This window comes from Microtus pennsylvanicus, chromosome X (assembly GCF_037038515.1).
Source record: "Microtus pennsylvanicus isolate mMicPen1 chromosome X, mMicPen1.hap1, whole genome shotgun sequence".
NCBI classification, from domain to species: domain Eukaryota; kingdom Metazoa; phylum Chordata; class Mammalia; order Rodentia; family Cricetidae; genus Microtus; species Microtus pennsylvanicus.
Genome location: NC_134601.1, coordinates 125991857 through 126011258, shown reverse-complemented (window position 1 = coordinate 126011258; position 19402 = coordinate 125991857). Strand labels below are relative to the sequence as shown.

Genomic DNA, 19402 nt, shown 5'->3' with positions numbered 1-19402 from the left:
TGCCTCCACCTCTCATTTTGTTGTAGGGACACTGGGATTACAGATGAGCAGTACTACACCTGGCTTTACATGAGTTCTGGGGATTTATCTTAGGTCTTGATGTTTGGGTAACAAGTACTTTGCCAATTAAGCCATTTCCCTAGCCCTGATGTGGAGATTTTTTATAAATGATTTTTGCCTGTTAAAAACATTGTTTGAGGCACTGGAGAGATGGCTCACCAATGTCTTTCAGGACCCAGGTTTGATTTCCAGCCACCCACATGGTGGCTCACAATCATCTATAACTCCAGTTCCTGCAATCCAATGTCCTCTTTTGGCTCCGTGGGCACCAGGCACTCCGTAGTATATAGACACACATGCAGGCTAAATACCCATACAATTTAAAATTGTTTAAAAACAACTTTGCTTGAGCCATAACATTCATTGTTGATCTTAAATGAAACTCACGAATCAGGTAACACTGATAGTTCTATAGAATTTGGAAATAAACATTCTTATCTAAGATAGAATTCTGGTGTGTGGGTAGGTTGGGTGGGGGACTGCTGTCGGTTAAATGCCAGACTGTTTTCATGCTATGAAATTGTCTATGAATGATCTGTATCCCTTGCCTAAGAATTTTGGATTTTGTTCTTGTTTGTGACAGGGTCTCACTCTGTAGCCCATGCTGGCCTTCAGCTTAAAGCAGTCCCTTTGCCTCAGATTCCCAAGTCCCGGATTACAGGTGTGAGCTACCATGACCAGCTAAGAATTGCATTATAAAAATGTTTTCCTCCATGTCCTTGGAAGACCACAATTCTAAGTATATGACAATTTGAGATAAAACTGGCAGACATTGCACTCTTCCAGATATTTATTTCCAGTAGATTCGGTTGTTTGAAGTTCTGACTAAATGAGGCTGAAATAGTAGATTTTCCATAGAGCTGTTTTTAAAATAGGAGCTCTGAACTGCTCAAATTAACTTTGGATGTGGTTCTAATTGAAGTTTTAAATAATCTTGCTGTGTCAGCTACTTGATGGTTTTAAGCTGTCCTTTCCAATATAAAGTGAAGAAAGGATCTTGAATTAAATTCTAGTTGTGAGCATCTAAGTTAAACCATGAGAGTGTCAATCATAGGAACTAAAATCACAGGAGTGAAAGAACGGGACAACAAGCACCAGGAAGCTGATAATACTTGAGTGGGTTGGCTCACAAATGAAGACCATGGAACTGTGGAAGAGAAGCGAAATCAAGTTGCCATAATACAAACCACCAAGCCTTCAACTATGTAAACAAAAGTCATAGTAATAAAAGGAAAAAACAGCATAGAAGGTGAGGTGGGCAGGGACAGATACTGGCTATCTCAGCCACTTGAATGCCAGAAAGGGTTTGTAGTTTTGTGTGGACCAGAACAAATCTGTGGGGTTTATTCACCCCAGGTATTGACTAGTCATACCAATGACACTGTGTCTTTAAAAAGCATTAAATCACATATTTGACACTGTTTAAGAAACTATAGCTTTCTTATTTTAGCCAGACATCCAAACAGACTGAGGATCAAAGTGTGAACATATTACTTCAGTTTCTAAGGAACAAATAATCACACTGCCTTCAGTCTGGTTAGACGGACACAGTAACTAGATTTTGGCAGAACTGGGAAGCTATCTGCCTTTTAATATTTATGTTCTTAGTGTTTTTTTTCTTTCTCATGGCAACAGTTACCCATCTGGAGAATATAGATGTAAAGACAATAAAGATAAAATCCTTTGACATGAAACCATGGGGAATAACAATAGTTAACTTTATGATTCCATCATTTAGTCACTTCTGTGTGTTTATATGGGAAAGAAAGTAACTAAACAATTTTCCATACCATATTCTTTTCTCTAGTGTCTATGTGGGCTTCACCCCGCATAGATTTATAATAGAAGTAAACAGTTTATTTACCTGTCACTTACGCTTTTTTATGTGAACATGTATTAAATTCAAGTGCAAAAATCAAACCTCAAGAAGATTTGAGGTTGTGAAATGTTAATAATTTTGGAGCCAGAATCCATGTGTAAATCCCAGACTGAGAATCAGTTATTAACATGGTGAATCAGAAGTTTCTTTTGTTCATTTATTTTAAAGACCCTGTTATAAAATAAAACATTTTCTTTTTCCTTAGCCTTCTCCGGATATTCAACTAATACAAAGTATGATCCACACCAGATTAAAGCAGAAATAGCAAGTCGCCGGGACAGGGTAAGTAAAACCAGGGTTTTCACAAATGGAAGCACTGTATGTATTTTTATGTAATGATACTTATCGTGATTCATTGTGTGGTCATTGGTATGTCTGATACCAAGATATTGGTAAGATTTTTATTTCCCAAATTATTGTTGCATTTTGCTTTATTTTGCACTTGTTTTGCAATAGCATAAAAATATTTTGTTTTGAAGCTGTTGCTCATCAGGCAAAAAGTAGCCAGTATCCATTGCATGTTTTATAGGATAGACTATAAACCATCCAACCATTTGGGAAGATGGAACAGTGTCTGGGCCCAGTGCCACAGCGCTTCCAGTAGAATATTGCTTTTGACCCTTGGTATCTGTTGTTCTCCTTGAGTTGCTAGTCTCCAAAGAGCCAGTTCCTAATAGCCAGTGCTTCATCAAAAGGATTCTGATCCTTCCCTGGTGACACCTACATTCATTAAGTGACACCTTGTCTCATCCCTTTAGGCCCTTATTCACCTGCTTGTCTGAAAGAGGATCCGTATATAGTTTTGTGACAAAGCTCGGGAAATATCTTGGTAATGAGGCCTCCTCTTTTACTGGTGTGCCATTCCATAAAATAGGCTATGTGTGTTTCAGTTCTCAAGTTTTAAACTCAGCAAAAAAAAAAAAAAACACCTGTAGATCTTAAATTTGCAGGTTTGTACGCCTATTACCCTGTGGTTTGGTGGAAACATAGATTAGGTTCCAGAATCTATTTAAGGAATCATATCAGGGAATTGAGGTTCAGGTAGTCAGAGGCTCCAAGTATCCTTGGTAACATCTATGAGAAATAAATACAAGTGAAGATGACAAAATTTTACATTTTGTGATATGTACATTGTTAGCCTCAAAAACAACAACTAGTCCCCACTTGCATAGGACCTGTCAGGATTAGGGGTTTAAAAATTATTCATTGGAAAATTTCATACATGTATATAATGAAATATAATCATATCCACTAACCATTTCCCCCCTTCCAACTCTCCCCCTATCCTCTCGACACATCTCTTTTCCAACTTTGTGTCTTTTCTTTCTTTCTTTGATAACCTAAGTTCAATTAGTGTTTGCCCATATGTGTGGGTATCTACTTCAGCATGGGAGTTCTACCAGTGACCATATTCTGACAAGAAGATGATTTTTTTTCCTTCCCCATCAGCTATTAACTTCTCAGTAAGGGACCCTCTTCTCCATCTATTCTGGAATTGTGGCTGGCTTGATTTTGTGCAAGTCTTGTAGCAGGTAGCCAGAGTTGCTTTGAGTTCACAAGAGCAACACCATGCTATATCCAAAAGACAGTTTTTCACAGCACTCCTTAGGAATGGGTTTTTTTTTTTCATCTAAGCAAGGCAGTTTTCCTAGAGTAGTGGAGAGTGGGTGATTCATGCAGTTGAAAGCTAAGGAATAACTTGGATGACTATTGTACAAATAATTTATTGCTGCTTGGATTTGAAAAAACAATTGTTTTCAGCTTTCCAGATTAAAACGAGAGCTGACCCAGATGAAGCAGGAGCTGCAGTACAAAGAGAAGGGTGTGGAGACCCTGCAAGAGTGAGTTACTGGCATGTGTACATGGGAGCATTTTCTTGTCATTTCCTTTTTTTCTGACACATTTCATACCTGAACATGTTATGTTCAAAAGTCTCAAGACTGTAGCTTTTATGCTTTCATTTTTGCTCATTATTTTCTGATCTCAAACATCAGAATCTTTCTTTTCCTTGCGGATACCTTATTTCTTCAAATGGAAGTACTTGGGAAGCAAAACACTTTTTATATTTATGCATACTTTTTAAATAGATGTACAGCTTAAGACTCACATGACTATTTACCTTTAAATTCAGGATTGTATTAGTTTCTCTTAAAATTTTTAATTCTAAATTTAATTATAATAAAATTACAGTCTAGTTTCTCAGTCTCAGTAATCACATCTGAAGTTCTCAGTGGTCACACATGGGAAGGACATATTTTCTGTACCATGACAATAGTGATATTTTGGGCTAGTTGTCTCTTGGTGTGGACAATTCTGCACACCAAAGAACTGTGCAGCAACCAACTCCCATTGTGACAGTTTGTAATATATCCAGACATAGTCAAGTGCCTGCAGTTGAGAAGCACAGGGCTAATGGGTACACATTGAGCAGCATAGGCTATAGACTCCCATCACAGAAAGTACTGCTGGACAGTGCAAGACTAATTCCTTTTCACCCTTGCAGTTAGAACCGTATTCCTATAAACAGTGTGAGGAGAAATTTCTTACAATTCAATTTAATTTAATACAATTGTATTAAATCAGCACATTAAGTGAATGAGAGTCAGGTTATAGATGGTGATAATGTTGGCCTGAAAGAATTAGTCTTCTTAAGAAAGTAGTGTAGACTTATTTCTTCAGAGACCTTTCAGAGCCTGGTTCCACTGGCTAAACTTGGCATGTGCTTTCTGTGCCTGTGTTTCTCCTCTTTACTCGATTGTCTTAGCCATTCCGCTTGGTGGCTTAAAGAACTGTCTTTTATTTTATAATTATGCATGTAGTCTGGAAGTCTGAGTCTGTTCCTAGAAATGACCCAGTTCCAGACTTGGAGTCACCTTTACACTGACTGTATCCTTACATGGCTGAGGGAGATTGTATAAGTTTTGATCTCTCTTCCTTTTCTTTTGAGGGCATTTGTGGGTACACATATGACCTTTTCTAACCATCAGCCCCATCCAAGTACCTTCACATTAGAGCCCAGGGCTTCAACAGAAGAATGGTGGAGGGGTAAAAATATGCAGTTGATTAGCAGCGCTGATCAAATTATTTGCCCAAGATTTAAAATTACCTGGTATCTAGTTAACCTTCAACCAAGGTAGGGGGTCCATCTGTAATGGTTATTGTAATCGGAAAAGATGAGCAGCATAGCATGTTTTGTATCCTGGATTCACACTCAGTAACACTGTAACAATATGAGGGCAATGCTGATCTGTGTGGGGAATTAATAGATGTGTGTTTGTTGTGTGTATTTACCTCAGCCTTGTGCGAGGGGTATGATCTGGTCATATCAGATTATTTTTGATCATTAAATTGAGATTGACTTATTTTTCCTTTTTCATATGTATGTGTTTGGGGTGTGTTTGTGTGTGCTTGTTTGAGTGTGGGTGGACCTGCATGTCATGCGTGTGGAGGCCTGAGGCTGCCATCCAGGAGTCTTCATCACTTTCCACCTTATTCATTAAAATAGTCATTCTCAATGGAACCCAGAACTCCTGTTTCCACCTTATGAGTACTGGAGTTATAAGCAGGCTGTCACACTACCTGACAATTAAATGGGTTCTGGTGATCGAAATTCTGAAAATTCTGGTCTTCTTGTTTGTTGCTTATCCAGCAAGTACTTTAATTTGTGAACCACTTATCCATCCAGAGACTGACGTTTGTAGTCAGCCAGGATTAGGGTTGGTTCAGGGTTGCTTTATGTGTTCCTTTTATATTAAGGTCATCTGGGTACCAGGGAAGACACAAAACAGATTTGTTGGATTTTGCTTGGGGGAACTTGGCATTTTCTGACCCTGACTCCCAGGAATGTTAAAAAGGTGACAGTTTATTCAGAAACCCAGGCATGCCCCCTGCAGGTGGGTTTTTGATAAGCCGATCAGCTAATGCCTTCTGAGCTCTTCTAAAGTCATTATCCCTCTTTGTTCTTTACTAGTAGCACTGAGCAATCTGTGTGGTCTGCCTGGGTTTTGGTTCTGCAATCTGAGATTCTTTGAATTAGCACTAGTCAGTTAGCACAGCTGTTTTTATTTTGCTTTTTAAAAGTTTTGTCTTAAACAAATCAAGCCTCTTCTTCAGTGCTGCTCTGTAGGAAGCTGCATTGTCACTGTATGCTTCCTGGCTACTGGCTTTGTTGCTCATTTGGTCTGCTTGATGCAGTGCTTCCCAGTGTATTATTGGTGCAGGCTTTTTATCTACCCATCCCTCCTCCGTCATTCAGAGAGCCTCCAGATCTCTCAACACTTTCGAAGTTACTTCCCTGTGTGTTGTGACTGTTCCTTTAAAAGGGATGAATAAAAGGGATGAAAAAGTTGCCTGGACTATGTAGTTGAATAGGAGGTTGATTTTCCTGCTTTCAATGCCTTTTGCTACTAGTAGCTTTACTCCTGTGTGGAATAATCTGAGATTTTGATAGTGGGCTCTTTCTTTGTATGTTGGAAGCTGTGCTCCACTTAATTTTTTTGTTGTTTTTTTACTTAAAAAATGTTCTGACTATGGTTCAGGAAGATTCTGAGAGTGTACAGTAGATTCAAAGCTCATAGGGAGCCAATTCTTGTGCTTTTCCCCAAAGGCTTTTTTCAGGGAATTGCTGAGCTTGGTGCCCAGTGCTTCTCATGGCCCATTGTGGATAGCCCATTTCCCAGTTTGAATACAAAGTTTGTAGAATCCGGTTAAGATTGAATAATCTGGAACATAAAATATGCTGGGAACTGGAAAATGGACTTCCCTTTTGGCCTTGCCAGGAAGTAGTAGTTCACCTCGAGTAGTTGTAAGTGGCTCAAGCATAGGAGGTGGCCTCTGTTTCTCCTGCTATGTAGTATGAATGAACACAGGGAGAAGCTTAATTTCATGCCTGCAACTGACATGACATGAATTGGGGTTCTAAAAGAGAGAGGTATGATGATTCTAGTTAGTTTCTGCTTGTCTTAGCAAACTCCATGCTTGGGAACAGTCATTGTAAACTTCTGTCTTTCCAAGGGGAGGCTCTTCCTGCATGTCTGAGCTCATGGAGGATACCCACACATACCTGTCAAAAGGTAGATGGGGAGATTGTGGACCTAGCCTTGGTCCTGAGGGAAGAGCTTACATTTATTTCTGTGCCCTACCAGAGGGCCAGGCTCCAAACACCTTTTAGGAAGGAACTGCCCGAGAGAGCCCTACTTGAATAGCATGTTACTACTCTGTTGGAAGCTGCATTATCACTATGTGTTTACTGTATTCTGTGATACAACCTCAGGAAAAGGAGAAAACATAGATAATTGCATCACTCTTAAAATTCTTTGCAAGTGAAAAACAAGCTGATACCTTGCCCTGAGTACCACTGACTAAGAGATTTTTTTTACATCCTAATTTTCTGCTGTTTCAATCAAATAAATCATGCATATTTATATTGTTCATGGCGAAATTGTTTGAGAAAAAATGGTCATCCCACTGTCACTGTGAAATCAAGACTCTAAATTCAGATAACAAATGAAGTGTTGTACATAAATGTGAAGCTTGTGGTTTTGTTTTGTTTTTAATTACTAACGGTTTAGGGCAGCAGCCTTAGGTTTTCCTCCAGAAATTGTCTGCTGTTCTTGCTTCCCAGAAGCTTCAGAGCACCTCAACAGGAGTTTGGCTGCTTATAACATTTTAAACTTGACTTGTTTATCTTGGTGAATTTCCTGGCTAGCAAGGAAATCCATCATTATGCTTGAGTCCAAGGGAGGAAAAAAGAATCTTTTGTATTTTTTTTAAAATCTATATATGCTATAAATATTTGTGGAGGGGAGGTGGCCTTGGCTATATTCCCCAGATTAATGATGAAGTTTTATTTATGTGTGTGTGTGTGTGTGTGTGTGTGTGTAGAGATGCAAGCTTTCAATGATAGAAGACATATAAAAAGAGAGAGAAGAATATAATTAAAGCCTCCTATAGCCCTCACCCTATTTTAACACCACAGTGTCTAGTCTTAGCAAATATATAGCCCTGTCTCATTCCCTAAGTTCTTACTGAAACAAATCCCCAAATCACATTTAATTGATAAATCTTTTTCTAAAGCTACAGACCCCTTTTCGAATGTAATCTGAGTCCTACTATCCCACTTACTAAGCACCCATCAGCAAAGAGCTTCCTTGTTTCCCCATTCTGTTTGGCTCCAGATTCCAGTGAGGCCCACACAGTGCATTTGTTTGGTGTATCTGTTAAATCTCTTCATCTGTGAGTCTTCTCCTTTTGTTTTCCTGATAACTGATTTGTTCAGGAAAAGAATTTGTGTGGCCTGTATGGTTTCCCTGATTTAAATTTCAGTTCTTCATTTTCCAGATTTTCAGTGAATTCTGGCTTTGGTGGCTTGCTACAGCCATGCATAATGTTTCCTCTAAGCTTTCTGTCTTCTTTTGTACATGTGTATCTTTTAGGATAAGTACATAAAAGTTAGTTTCGTTGGTCACAGGATAAATATATTTCTCAAATATTGAACATTGCCAAATTTTCTTGCAGCAGCTGCATCATTTTGTCTTCCTACCACTGGAAGTGAACATTTCTGTTTTCCATAACTTTGCCAACAGAATGTATTGACAAGCTATGACATTTTTGCCTTTCTCATTGGTGAATGAAAGCATATATGGGTGTTATTCACTTGCATTTATTTCCCTCAGGGATCTTTGTAAAAGTCTTCAGAAAATAGAAGCATTATTTATCTTGAAAAATGTCTTAAGTGAGCTATTTCAGTGAAAGATCACTGGACTCTGTTGCCCTCAAGTTTTTGGAACCTAACTTGAAAATTATCTTAATGTGACTCATTGCTAGTGTCCAGAGGCAAATAGAAGGATGCAAAAACTAAAGCATATTGGTGGAATGAGCAAACATAAGAATGTGCTAAGCATGCTCACAGGTATGGACAGAATCCCCTTGGTAGTGCCCCATTTGGAGAGCAGAAGTGAAACTTGTGCTAATTCTAAGCTGTCTGGACTGAGAAGCCCACTTAACATGGCTTTACTCTAAGTTTCTCCTAACAATGCAATGTCCCTGATACTGGTTTGATGGCCAGAATGCTGTCCTGACTCCCTTACTACCATATTTGTTGTTTGTGGCGTGATATTTCCACACTTGGCGCCCAATCCCTCTCACAGATTCTTCTCTGTCCGCTCTGAGCTGAACCACTGTTGTGATTCATGATTCTTGTGAGTAACCACAGAGATTCTTTTTAAATATCTCCCCACCTTATGATTCTCATGTGGCTTTCTCTCTCTCCTAGAATATAAGATAGATGTTTGATGAGTTAGCCTACTGGACCAACTTCATTTGCCCCTAGTTTCAGTCTCATTCATCCATGCCAGTCCCCTTGACCATCTTGCTAGCTGGGACACTTGCTTTTAGTACTGGTGCTTACTGCCTAAATTCATCCTTCTTTTCTGTGGGTTTCTGGGGCAAGTGACATCTTGTTTATATCCTTGATGAACCATCCTATTGAAAGAGGCAAACTCTCACTTACACGTGGACCCTAAAGTGGCTTCATTTTGTTTAAAACTATGGATTCATGATTTTTATTTTGCTGTTTACCTTAATGATTCAAGTGATACTTTGCCTTGGTTTCTACCCCACCAGGAGGATTCAGACAATTTCTTGAACAGTGATAACTCAGCATAATGAATGGATCCTAGTCTGAGTGCTGTGGGAGTGACTGATACCATGGTCTCTGCTAGCTGTCATGTCATTTACTTCACCCATAAATACTGGGGCCCTCTGAGCCTTGAGGAAAGGTCATCCTCAGTCCAAAAGTTTTGGGCTGCCAGGATCTTAGGGAGATCTATTAATTGGCCTGGTTACCTTCTTAACTGCTCAAGTATTTACTTCTGCTTTACATTTTGGATTATGTTTCATTTGAGCCCTGGGCTTTAAGAAGTTCTGCTACTTATGTCTGCTATTCACATTACCAAAAGGAGTGTCCACTAAGTGGTCCAACAACCAGTTTCTACTAGGTTCTTTCCTACCACTCTGTGAGCCTCTCAGGCTTACAGTTGAGTAAGGAACTTCCAGTTGAGGATGGATAGAGTTACACCTATTTGCTTAAATGAGAATGACTACACACTTCTAAGTATTTGATATCATGCCGAGGCATTACTAGATAAGAGAGTTAACACTTTCTGTCTGAGGATTTACAGGTCCAAAAAATAATAAAATTGTGTACAACTAGAGTAGGGTTCCATTAACAGTACCCCCTTAGCACCAGCATAAGGTACAGATTGTGCAATCCCCTTCTGGCAGTATTCAGCAGTAAAACACAGAAATGAGATGGGAACAAAAATGAACATTGTTTCCAGTGATGGGACAGACCCAGGTTCCACACAGGACCTGCTGTTAACAGCTGGCTGCCAAAAGCTTCCTGATGCACATTCAAAGCCAGTTCTAGAACTGCTAATTTAAAATGTAGTGGTTATAACAAAAATATTTATTCTTTTGTGTTGTAATCTGTGGTGTTAACATGGAATAGCTCTAGAGAACTGGCACCTCTTTTCTCAAAGATGAAGGTTTAAAGTGTTAGGTTTTATCCTTCTTCTTTTAGTAAATTCTACCAGTTTCTTCAACTGATCACCAAAAAGGAAACCTTAGGGCAATATGATATGAGGTTAATAATAAACATCTCTAAATGTCTCTTTTACTCATATGAGGTTCCCTATCTGAGCTAATATTTTATCCCTTTTTCCCCTCAGTTTACTTCTTGGCAAAAAAAAAAAAACCTATAAGGCTGAGTGTATGAGTAGTCTTCAGGTTTGACACAGTAGGCATTTGGAGCCCTTGACCGTGAGTGTCTTGTTAACCTAATGATGAAAAGGATGAGTAATGATAGGAGGAGCCTTCTCTGGCCTTCTCACTATATTTCTTACAGGCTCTAACCTTCAGCAAGCTACTCAACTGTCCTGAGCTATGTCCAAAACAGAGTATGGAAAACTGAAGATTTTTGAGTCTTTGTACTAAATATTTTTTACACTGCATAAAAGAGTATGACTTTGTTAGTATATTTTATTTTTCCTGAGAAGTGATCACTTTTCTATTATCAGAAATATAGAACATAAACACAGATTTATACTCTTAATAACAAAACTAAAAATGCAGTCCTTTGGCAGATATTATGACTTTCTTTATGAAGTAAAGCATATTGATGCTTTATAAAAAACAAAATAATTGAGTGGTCATCTGAATTTGACCAGAGTTTCTATACACATTTATTTGGAGAAACAAGTGCTCACTCTATATCTCAGGATGACCTGAAACTCACTATGTAATCCAGCCTATAACTTTCTGTGTTAGCTTTCACAATGGTGGGATTCAGATTTGATCCATCCCCAACAAAGAAGTTTTAAAAAGAAAGGGAAGTCTTAGATAAGTAAAATTTTCAGAAGTGAAAAAGAAAGATCTCGTCCTTTCGAAGTTTTTGTTAGATAATTATTGGTTGTGATTGTAAAATTAAAGCATTTTGACTTCTGTGAAATATTACTTCTTGTAAATATCTGTCTGGTCGCAACTTGGCCACTCTGAGTGAGTGATATATGACACACTGCACAGATAGGGACATCACTTTACACTTTGATCCTGTGCAAGCTTAGTGTATGGATGAGTATTGAATCCCTGCCCTGCCACATATTAACTTGTCATCTAGACATTTAGCTTAGTTAATTGCTCCAAACTTCAACTTCTTCATTATAAGAGGATTATGATTATCTTAAAAATCTGTTTAGAGCTTAAATGATATTCCCAGTGTAAAGCATGTAGCATGATTCTGCCATCTTCTACTAGGTACTTGATATACTGAATTATTTGTAGATGCTATTTCTATTAGAATACTTTCTTGTTTTATCGAGACAGGATTTCTCTGTGTAGCCCTGGCTGTCCTGGAATTCCCTTTGTAGACCAGGCTATCCCAGAACTTACAGTGACCTGCCTGCCTCTGCCTCCTCAGTGCTGGAATTAAAGGCATGTGCCACCACCAACACCTGTCCAGAATACTTATATATGATTGAATAACATAGTTTATGTAGCAATGTATTTTGTAATAATATGCAATTATTTTGATAATGATTTTTCAGAGGCTTAGTTTTTGAGAATCTGTAATCCAATGACTTACATTTTTTAAAAATATTTATTTTTATGTTATGAGTATGAGAGTTTTACCTACTTGCATGTATGTGTACCACTTGTGTACCCAGTGCCCGAGGAGTATGGTAGAGAGCATTGGACCTCCTGGAACTGAAGTAACAGACAATTGTAAATTGCCATATGAGCATACTGGGAACTGAATTCAGGTTCTCTGCAAGATCAGCAAGTGCTCTTAACTGTTGAGCCTTCTCTCCAGATCCTTTCACATTTTTTACAGCAGACACTGTCCATTTCCTTCTGGGAAAACAACCTTATACAGAATAGGAAAGCTATGGAGATGAGATATGGCCCAGAGCCCCTATGTGGGTTCCTTTTGGAGAATTTCTGTTCCAGGGTATCCCTGAAACAGGGTCTAACAAGCTACTCTCATATATTATATTCATTCTCTCTCTCTCTCTCTCTCTCTCTCTCTCTCTCTCTCTCTCTCTCTCTCTCTCTCCTTCCCTCCCTCCCCGTGTGTGTGTGTGTGTGTGTGTGTGTGTGTATGAGAGAGAGAGAGAGAGAGAGAGAGAGAGAGAGAGAGAGAGAGAGAGAGAGAGAGAGAGAGAGATGTGATGTGTGAATATGGGTATACAGGTAGCATAGCACATATTGTGGATATCAGAGAACAACTTCTAAGAGTTGATTCTTGCCTTCTACATGTTGAGACATGTTTTCTTATTTCTGAGGTGTCGCATATCAAAGTCATCTGACCCATAAGCTTCCAGTGAGTTTTCCTGTCTCCACTTTGCACTACTACATTTGGCTTTTTTGTATAGGTTTTGTGGTCCAAATTGAGGTCATCAGGCTTATATGGTGAGTGCAATTACACTCTGAGCCATCTTGCTAGTCACTAAACTTCCTTGTGTTTCACTGTCTCATGGCTACTTAGGTAGAGCTGTGGCCAGAGCCCAGGTCCAAGCCTTGAAGTCCATTTTTATTCTCTGGGGGCCTCTGCAGTGCTCAATGTTGGGCTAAATTGCACATGCTGCTGATGAAGTTGGGTCTCTTTTCCTTGATGTGGCCTCTGTTCCTAGTACAACCTAGTGTGACAACAGGCTGCTGGCTCCCCTACAAGTTTTAACAATGGCCAAGTTTTAATGCTGCAACTGCTGAAAGCTGCAGTGCAGCCACCACATTCAGGTCTGCTAGATGAGCAGATGTGGGATAGTAGCCTTCACTATGAAACATATCTATACAGCTGTGGATGCTTTATCGACACCCATTCCCAGGAACTTGGAAAATTACGTTAATATAGTCAAGTTTCCCTTTTCTATGTGAGGGTTGGTTGCAGGCCTTGCTCTGGTTTTCATTCTGGAACAACAGGAAGGCTTAGTACCAGAGGCAGTGGCCATTGGTGGCTAGAGACTTTTCTGGCTTTAGGATTTTTTTTGGAAGATGACCTTCCTCTTTTCTATAGACTTCATAAGCCTACAAAAGTTTCAGTTTATGACATTAACAACTATATATGGTAAAGCCTTTCATCAGAGTATTAATACAGAACATATTATTCAAATAAGGCCTACAAGACATATTTGGTGACTTTATTGACAGTTAGCAGTTTAACATGGATGGCCTTTGAATTTTCCTTTTGTTAGAGACTTGTGGTTCTTTCAAGAGTGTGTAAAGTGGAAACATACATGGGATGACCCTGCTTTGTGTTTTCCTGCATTGTGGGTCCTAATGCTGAGATGAATAGCTCTCAAGGGAATTTTTTTTCTAGTGTTGGAGATTGAACTCATGTCTTTACACATTTTATGCACATACTCTAGCCGTGAGCTACACTCCAGATCCAGGTGTACAGCTGGACCTAACTGCCAGCCTGTGCACTTGAATCTCATCATTATTTGAGAGTGTCACTTTGTCCTTCAGTAATTTTATACCAAAAGCATTCTCCACCAGAGAATTCTTTCTACTGTTAAGTCCTGGGCCTTTACGTATTACAGAGACCACAGACTTCCTTTCAATAGTAACTACTATGTATGCCAGTGAATGATAATTAGTGTAACAAGTGCCTCCTCTAACCTTGTGGGAGCTAGTTGTTGAATAAACAAAATTCTCAGTCCTACCTGTAGGCATTCAGGGACAACAGGGAACCAGGAGTTGATATTTGTTTTGGTGATTCTCTAGTCTTTTTCCAGGCTCCCTTTCTATCTCATCATTTAGTTTAGCAGCTTCCTCTGTGCAAAGCTTCAGTCCATGACATTGATTTTTCTTATGAAAATGTGGTCAGTTAAGTAAGTATAGAGTAGAAACTTTTGTGACTTTCACACTCAACTTACAGGTCAAAACACTTGTAGTGAGTGAGAAAACCAACCATTTTGTCAGAAGTGGGACTGCTTTTGAAGACAAAAGAATTTTTGTACAAAGGGTCTCTATGCCTGGTGCTGTCATTTTGCTATTGGTTTTTGTTTTTGTTTTTTCATCTGCCGAATAGCAAGCTGATACTATGCTGGGGAAACACACATGCATGTGTACACACACACACACACACACACACACACACACACACACACACGTCCATTTTGTTTTGTTTTGTTTTAAGACAGGGTCTCCCTGTGTAGCCTAGTCTGGCCTCAAACTTCTGATCCTCCTGCATCCATTGCCTGACTACTCGCCTGAATGCCACACTCAACAGAACTTTTCATGTTTTATTGCTAAAGTTCATGACAACCATCAAGATGCTTAGGAGTTAAAGCTAATCACCTCAATCATTTGCATGAGGTGTTGTGAAGGAGCCAGAGTAGGGATCTTTTGAGAACAAAGAACAGTACCTACAGCCCAAACTTCAGTTTATGATCTTTCAGCATAGAACTCTTTAGTTGAAATATACATGAAAATAATTAAAATAGTGTATAACTAATTTTTTTTTGCTTTGTAGAAATGTACATTTGAAAATGATCCCTTATAGAAGTGCCTGTGGAGGCAGGCTATGATTGGATTTGGGATTGTCATCTTGCAGTATGTGGGATCCTGTGGTGTATTTGTATCTGTTCTCTTGGGGGAAAGACTTAGGCTCTGTTTTCATAAATGTTCATAGTAATTGATGGCTTTCATATAAATACCGACTAGATCTATTGTCCTGTTCCAACTTGGTTTCTTGCTTCTGTATTTATCCTTCTGTTCCAAGGATGCCAGTAGATCAGGTCAACTCTGGTACACTCTTACACATATGACAAGAATTTATTAATAATAATAAAAGAGTAAATTTTGTAATTTAATACCTTTTCTCCAATGAGTAAGTACTTTTATTATACTGATAATAATAATTACTACAAACATTACATTCTAGGCCTTCTGCCAGGTAAGTCCTTTCCTTATATATTCTCCTTAAATAGTATGCCTTTCCTGTGGGAGAAATATTATTAGGTATTCCAATTTGAGACACAATGAAATCGATCAAAAGACATGGATGCTTTGCCTAGGGTCCAACAGCTAATGAGTGGTGGAGCTGGACTTCTACTACTTATAGCATATTTGTGTAGTGGACAATCAGGTAGTTTTGGACCCACAAGGATGATCCAGATCTTCAGGATAACCTGTGGGAAAATTAGTAGGCTCAGAACCTTTGTAATGGTGGGCCAGGAACCTGTCAGGTAAGATAGCTACTTTCCAGGGAAGGAATTCATTCTGCATTTGGACCAATTTCTCCATCTCCTTAGCCTTAAAGGCTTCTGAGGCTTGACACTTAGGAGACGTGACAGAGGACATGATCCCAAAACTGCCTGCAACTGGAAGGTGGAGCCAAGTCTGGTTGTTTTGTGTTCTATATCTACTACTCCCAGCCAGGCCTCTATGTGCATAGGTTGACTGAATGAATGAACAGACAGAAGGAGGACAAAGTGTAAGAAAGAGGAAAGGGAGCCGGGCGGTGGTGGCGCACGCCTTTAATCCCAGCACTCGGGAGGCAGAGGCAGGCGGACCTCTGTGAGTTCGAGACCAGCCTGGTCTACAAGAGCTAGTTCCAGGACAGGCTCCAAAACCATAGAGAATCCCTGTCTCGAAAAACCAAAAAAAAAATAAAATAAAATAAAAAAATAAAATAAAAAAAGAAAGAGGAAAGGGAAAGAAAAGAAGTTTTGCTGAATGGATGTTTGGACTGCAGCAAAGTATCAAGGAGGTAGCTAGTATAAGTGATAGTGATGTGATAACTATAATGAAGTGAATGAATAGAGAAGGCATAAGTTTCCAAGTTTTGAGGGCTGAGGATATAGTGCAGTGGTAGAGTGCTTGCTAGCTTGTGCAAGGTCTTGGGTTCACAAAAAGTACCACAAAAAAGTACCCAGTGCCACAAAAAGAGGTTCCAATTTTTATTCAGGCACATTATTGGAACATACTACTTCTTGCTATTTTCCAAGTACCCTTCCGGTATACAAATCTCAGCCATAAGTTTATTTAATAAACATATTTGACCACTGACCTTAATAATACTTAAAATAAATGAAAAAACTTTGGTTATCCTCCCAAAGAGGAAATATACAATCTTGTCTATTACTCGAGCCTGACGCTTAGTAGAAAATAGAGGCCTCCTCCCCTACACAGGATCCTCCTGAAGCAAAAGCAGGCATCCGTCAGCTAGGCCTCAGGTCTTCATATTTGCCACAAAGACAGAAGGTTTCCTGGAGTCCCTGCTATTTTGTTCCAACTCTGTTTTTAACTATTTTTCACCTTTCTATATTTCTTTTGAATATTTATTGTTTAAAAGGATTTCATGTGGAATAACTCTAATTTCTTATTTTTAAACAGGATTGACCGGAAGATGTCAAGTTCTCACACCAACTACAAACTGGATGAGGCCCAGGCTATAATGAGTGAGCTCCGTACTATCAAGAAAGCCATTTGTACAGGCGAGAAGGAGCGGCGGGACCTGATGCAGGTGAAACCAAGGCTGCCTCCTGAAAACTCTGTCTGCCAACCTGTCTGTCATTTATTACATTTTATATATTTACTATATATATAACTCATGAGAACTTTTTATGTGTTTTTTTGAGCACATGCACACCATGTTTAATTAAGTGTATTAATTCTGCCTGATCTCTTCCTTATATAAACTCAGGATGGCTTGCCCCTTCCAAAACATTTTTGCCTGAGTTCTGTTGCTCTTATGTATTCTGGTCCAGAAGTGAATAGGTCTCAACGCTTAAAGACTAGTAAACAGTCCTATTTCTCTTGAATATCCACACAAACAAGTTCCATGTGCCTGAATGCGTACTTAGTGTAATTTGGGGCATACTAAAATCCACAGGAGATTACTTATAACCAGGTAGCACAACGAATAAAAAAAAAATCAGGTTATAAATGTGAGGTCTGGAAAATGTTTTATCTCTTGATTACCTATTAAAAAAAAATTGAGGTGATATGCATCTTTGTCAGATCCAGTTACTATTTGGGGATTTGGCCACTTTTTAAAATTAAGGAATGTGACGGCTTAAAAAGATGGAACAATGGTACCATAACTATTTTCTATTTTATGTGTGTGTTACCAGAATGACTCAGTTTCTCTTTACTGAAATGACTGTTTTCTTTAAAGTAATCAAAAATATGTTTTGTTAAAAAAAATTAATGATAATGGGAAGTAGGATGGGACATCTCTTTAGTCTTAGGCTGTAGACCCTTTTGAACCAGAAAGAAACAGCTGTTTCTAGAGGAAGGAAACCATGCCATCTCCACTCACAGAACTTGCCTTACTCTTTTCCAGAGCCTGGCCAAGCTTACTGATAGTTTCAAGAATAGCTGCTCCATTGCGGACCCTCTACAAGATCTCCCTCACAATACAGGCACACTTGGTGACGCTGGTGTCCCTCAGCAGTTTTGTGATGCTGGATCTCAGACTGACTCTATAGGGGAGGTATGATCACCCGGCGCTTAGACATGAACGTTCCTAAAGAGGAGTCACTGGCTTTGGTGGTGGTGTCACACATTTGATCTAACATTTCATTTCTACTTCAAAGATATTTTGGCTTTTGTGTTGGTAAATTTGAAAGGAAAATCACATTTCTCACATTTAGCTGTAATGGTGCAGTGGTATAGACTGTATATTGTCTTATGATTAGGAGTCTTAAAAATGGCAGCTGCTTTGCCAGCATTAAACTTAAGTGGTTTGTTTGTTTCTTGTTTTTTTTTTTTTATATCCAGGATTATAGAGTGTGGCTTAGCAAATGATTTCTGCAAAGGATCAGATAGTAAATCTCTCAGGCTTTCTAGTCACTTCCTTGTCTGATCAGCTGTCATTATAATACAAAACGTGTCCTGGATGATACCTAAGAGATGAGCTTTTTGGTTGTCACCAAAACTTTATTTCCCAAACAAGCAAACAGAAAACAGTCAGTGAGCTGGACCTGGTTAGGATCAGATTACTGATCTTCGATTTAGGCTGTGATTTCCAAAGGCTATGTGGCTCTGTCAGTTAGGGTTATACTTTGTTACTATTCCTTGTTCTTCTAAGACAATGTCAGGAAATTGATTTTCTTTGAGACTTGGAACAATTTTAACATGCCCTTTCTTGATAATCAGTAAAGCATCAAAAACAAATTGGGAAAATCATCATTTGAAACTGGGTAGCTAATAATCAAAGACATATTATTGTAACATCATTAGATGAAGTTTGAAATTTATAACCACATGAAAGCAGTTTGGAGGAGTTCTTTTCCTTAAGGGTTATTAAGTAAAGGTAAAATATTAGTGTAAGGCATGCTACCTTTCCCATTAAATAAAGGAAAGTTTAAGAGAGAGGGGTAAAAACAATTTGTGAGAAGGTCAGTGTTTTAGTTGTTAGTAGTTTGAAAGTTTGAAAATTAGTGCCTTTCTGGAGGAAGTATAGTATATATCATGAATTGCTGTGTCTTAGGTGTTCTGGAAATAATGTTTCAATTTTATTTTCATTATTTCTCAGAGTATATTTTGACATTTTTGGGAAAGGATATTTTGTTTAAAGAATACTGTTGCCACACAGAGAAAAATCTGTGAGCTGAAACACTTGTCATTTTTGCCTAGAGATTTTGGAGTGAAGAAAGGAAGCATGCACAAGACTCGTTGAGTTCTGGAAATGACTCTTTTTCTTCTTATCATAAAGTTGATTTAGAATTTATAGCTCTTAATTAGTTTGAGAAAAACAGATAAGATCAAAGCTCTCTAATGATTTCAATAAGCCATTCTAAAAATGTCAGGTTGGGAGTGGTGGCTGGTTCTACCATTACAGCTGTAAATTGTCATGCCCCTGAAGTTTAAAAGGGTCGGCCCTGGGTTGGCAGCCTTACAGCTGTTATCTTGGTTTAACTACTTTTTTTGTTTTGTGTGGATTTTGTTACCTTC

At 38.7% G+C, this 19402-nt stretch overlaps 1 protein-coding gene across 1 annotated transcript in view; it reads left to right on the top strand.

The window, feature by feature from the left end:
* Nucleotides 1-19402, top strand: part of Wwc3 (WWC family member 3) — a 107541-nt gene that overhangs the window by 52927 nt on the left and 35212 nt on the right. The window contains exons 4-7 of the mRNA XM_075956678.1: nt 2145-2221; nt 3701-3780; nt 16838-16967; nt 17790-17939. Coding sequence (XP_075812793.1) covers nt 2145-2221; nt 3701-3780; nt 16838-16967; nt 17790-17939 — 437 coding nt within the window. The remainder of the gene's footprint in view (nt 1-2144; nt 2222-3700; nt 3781-16837; nt 16968-17789; nt 17940-19402) is intronic.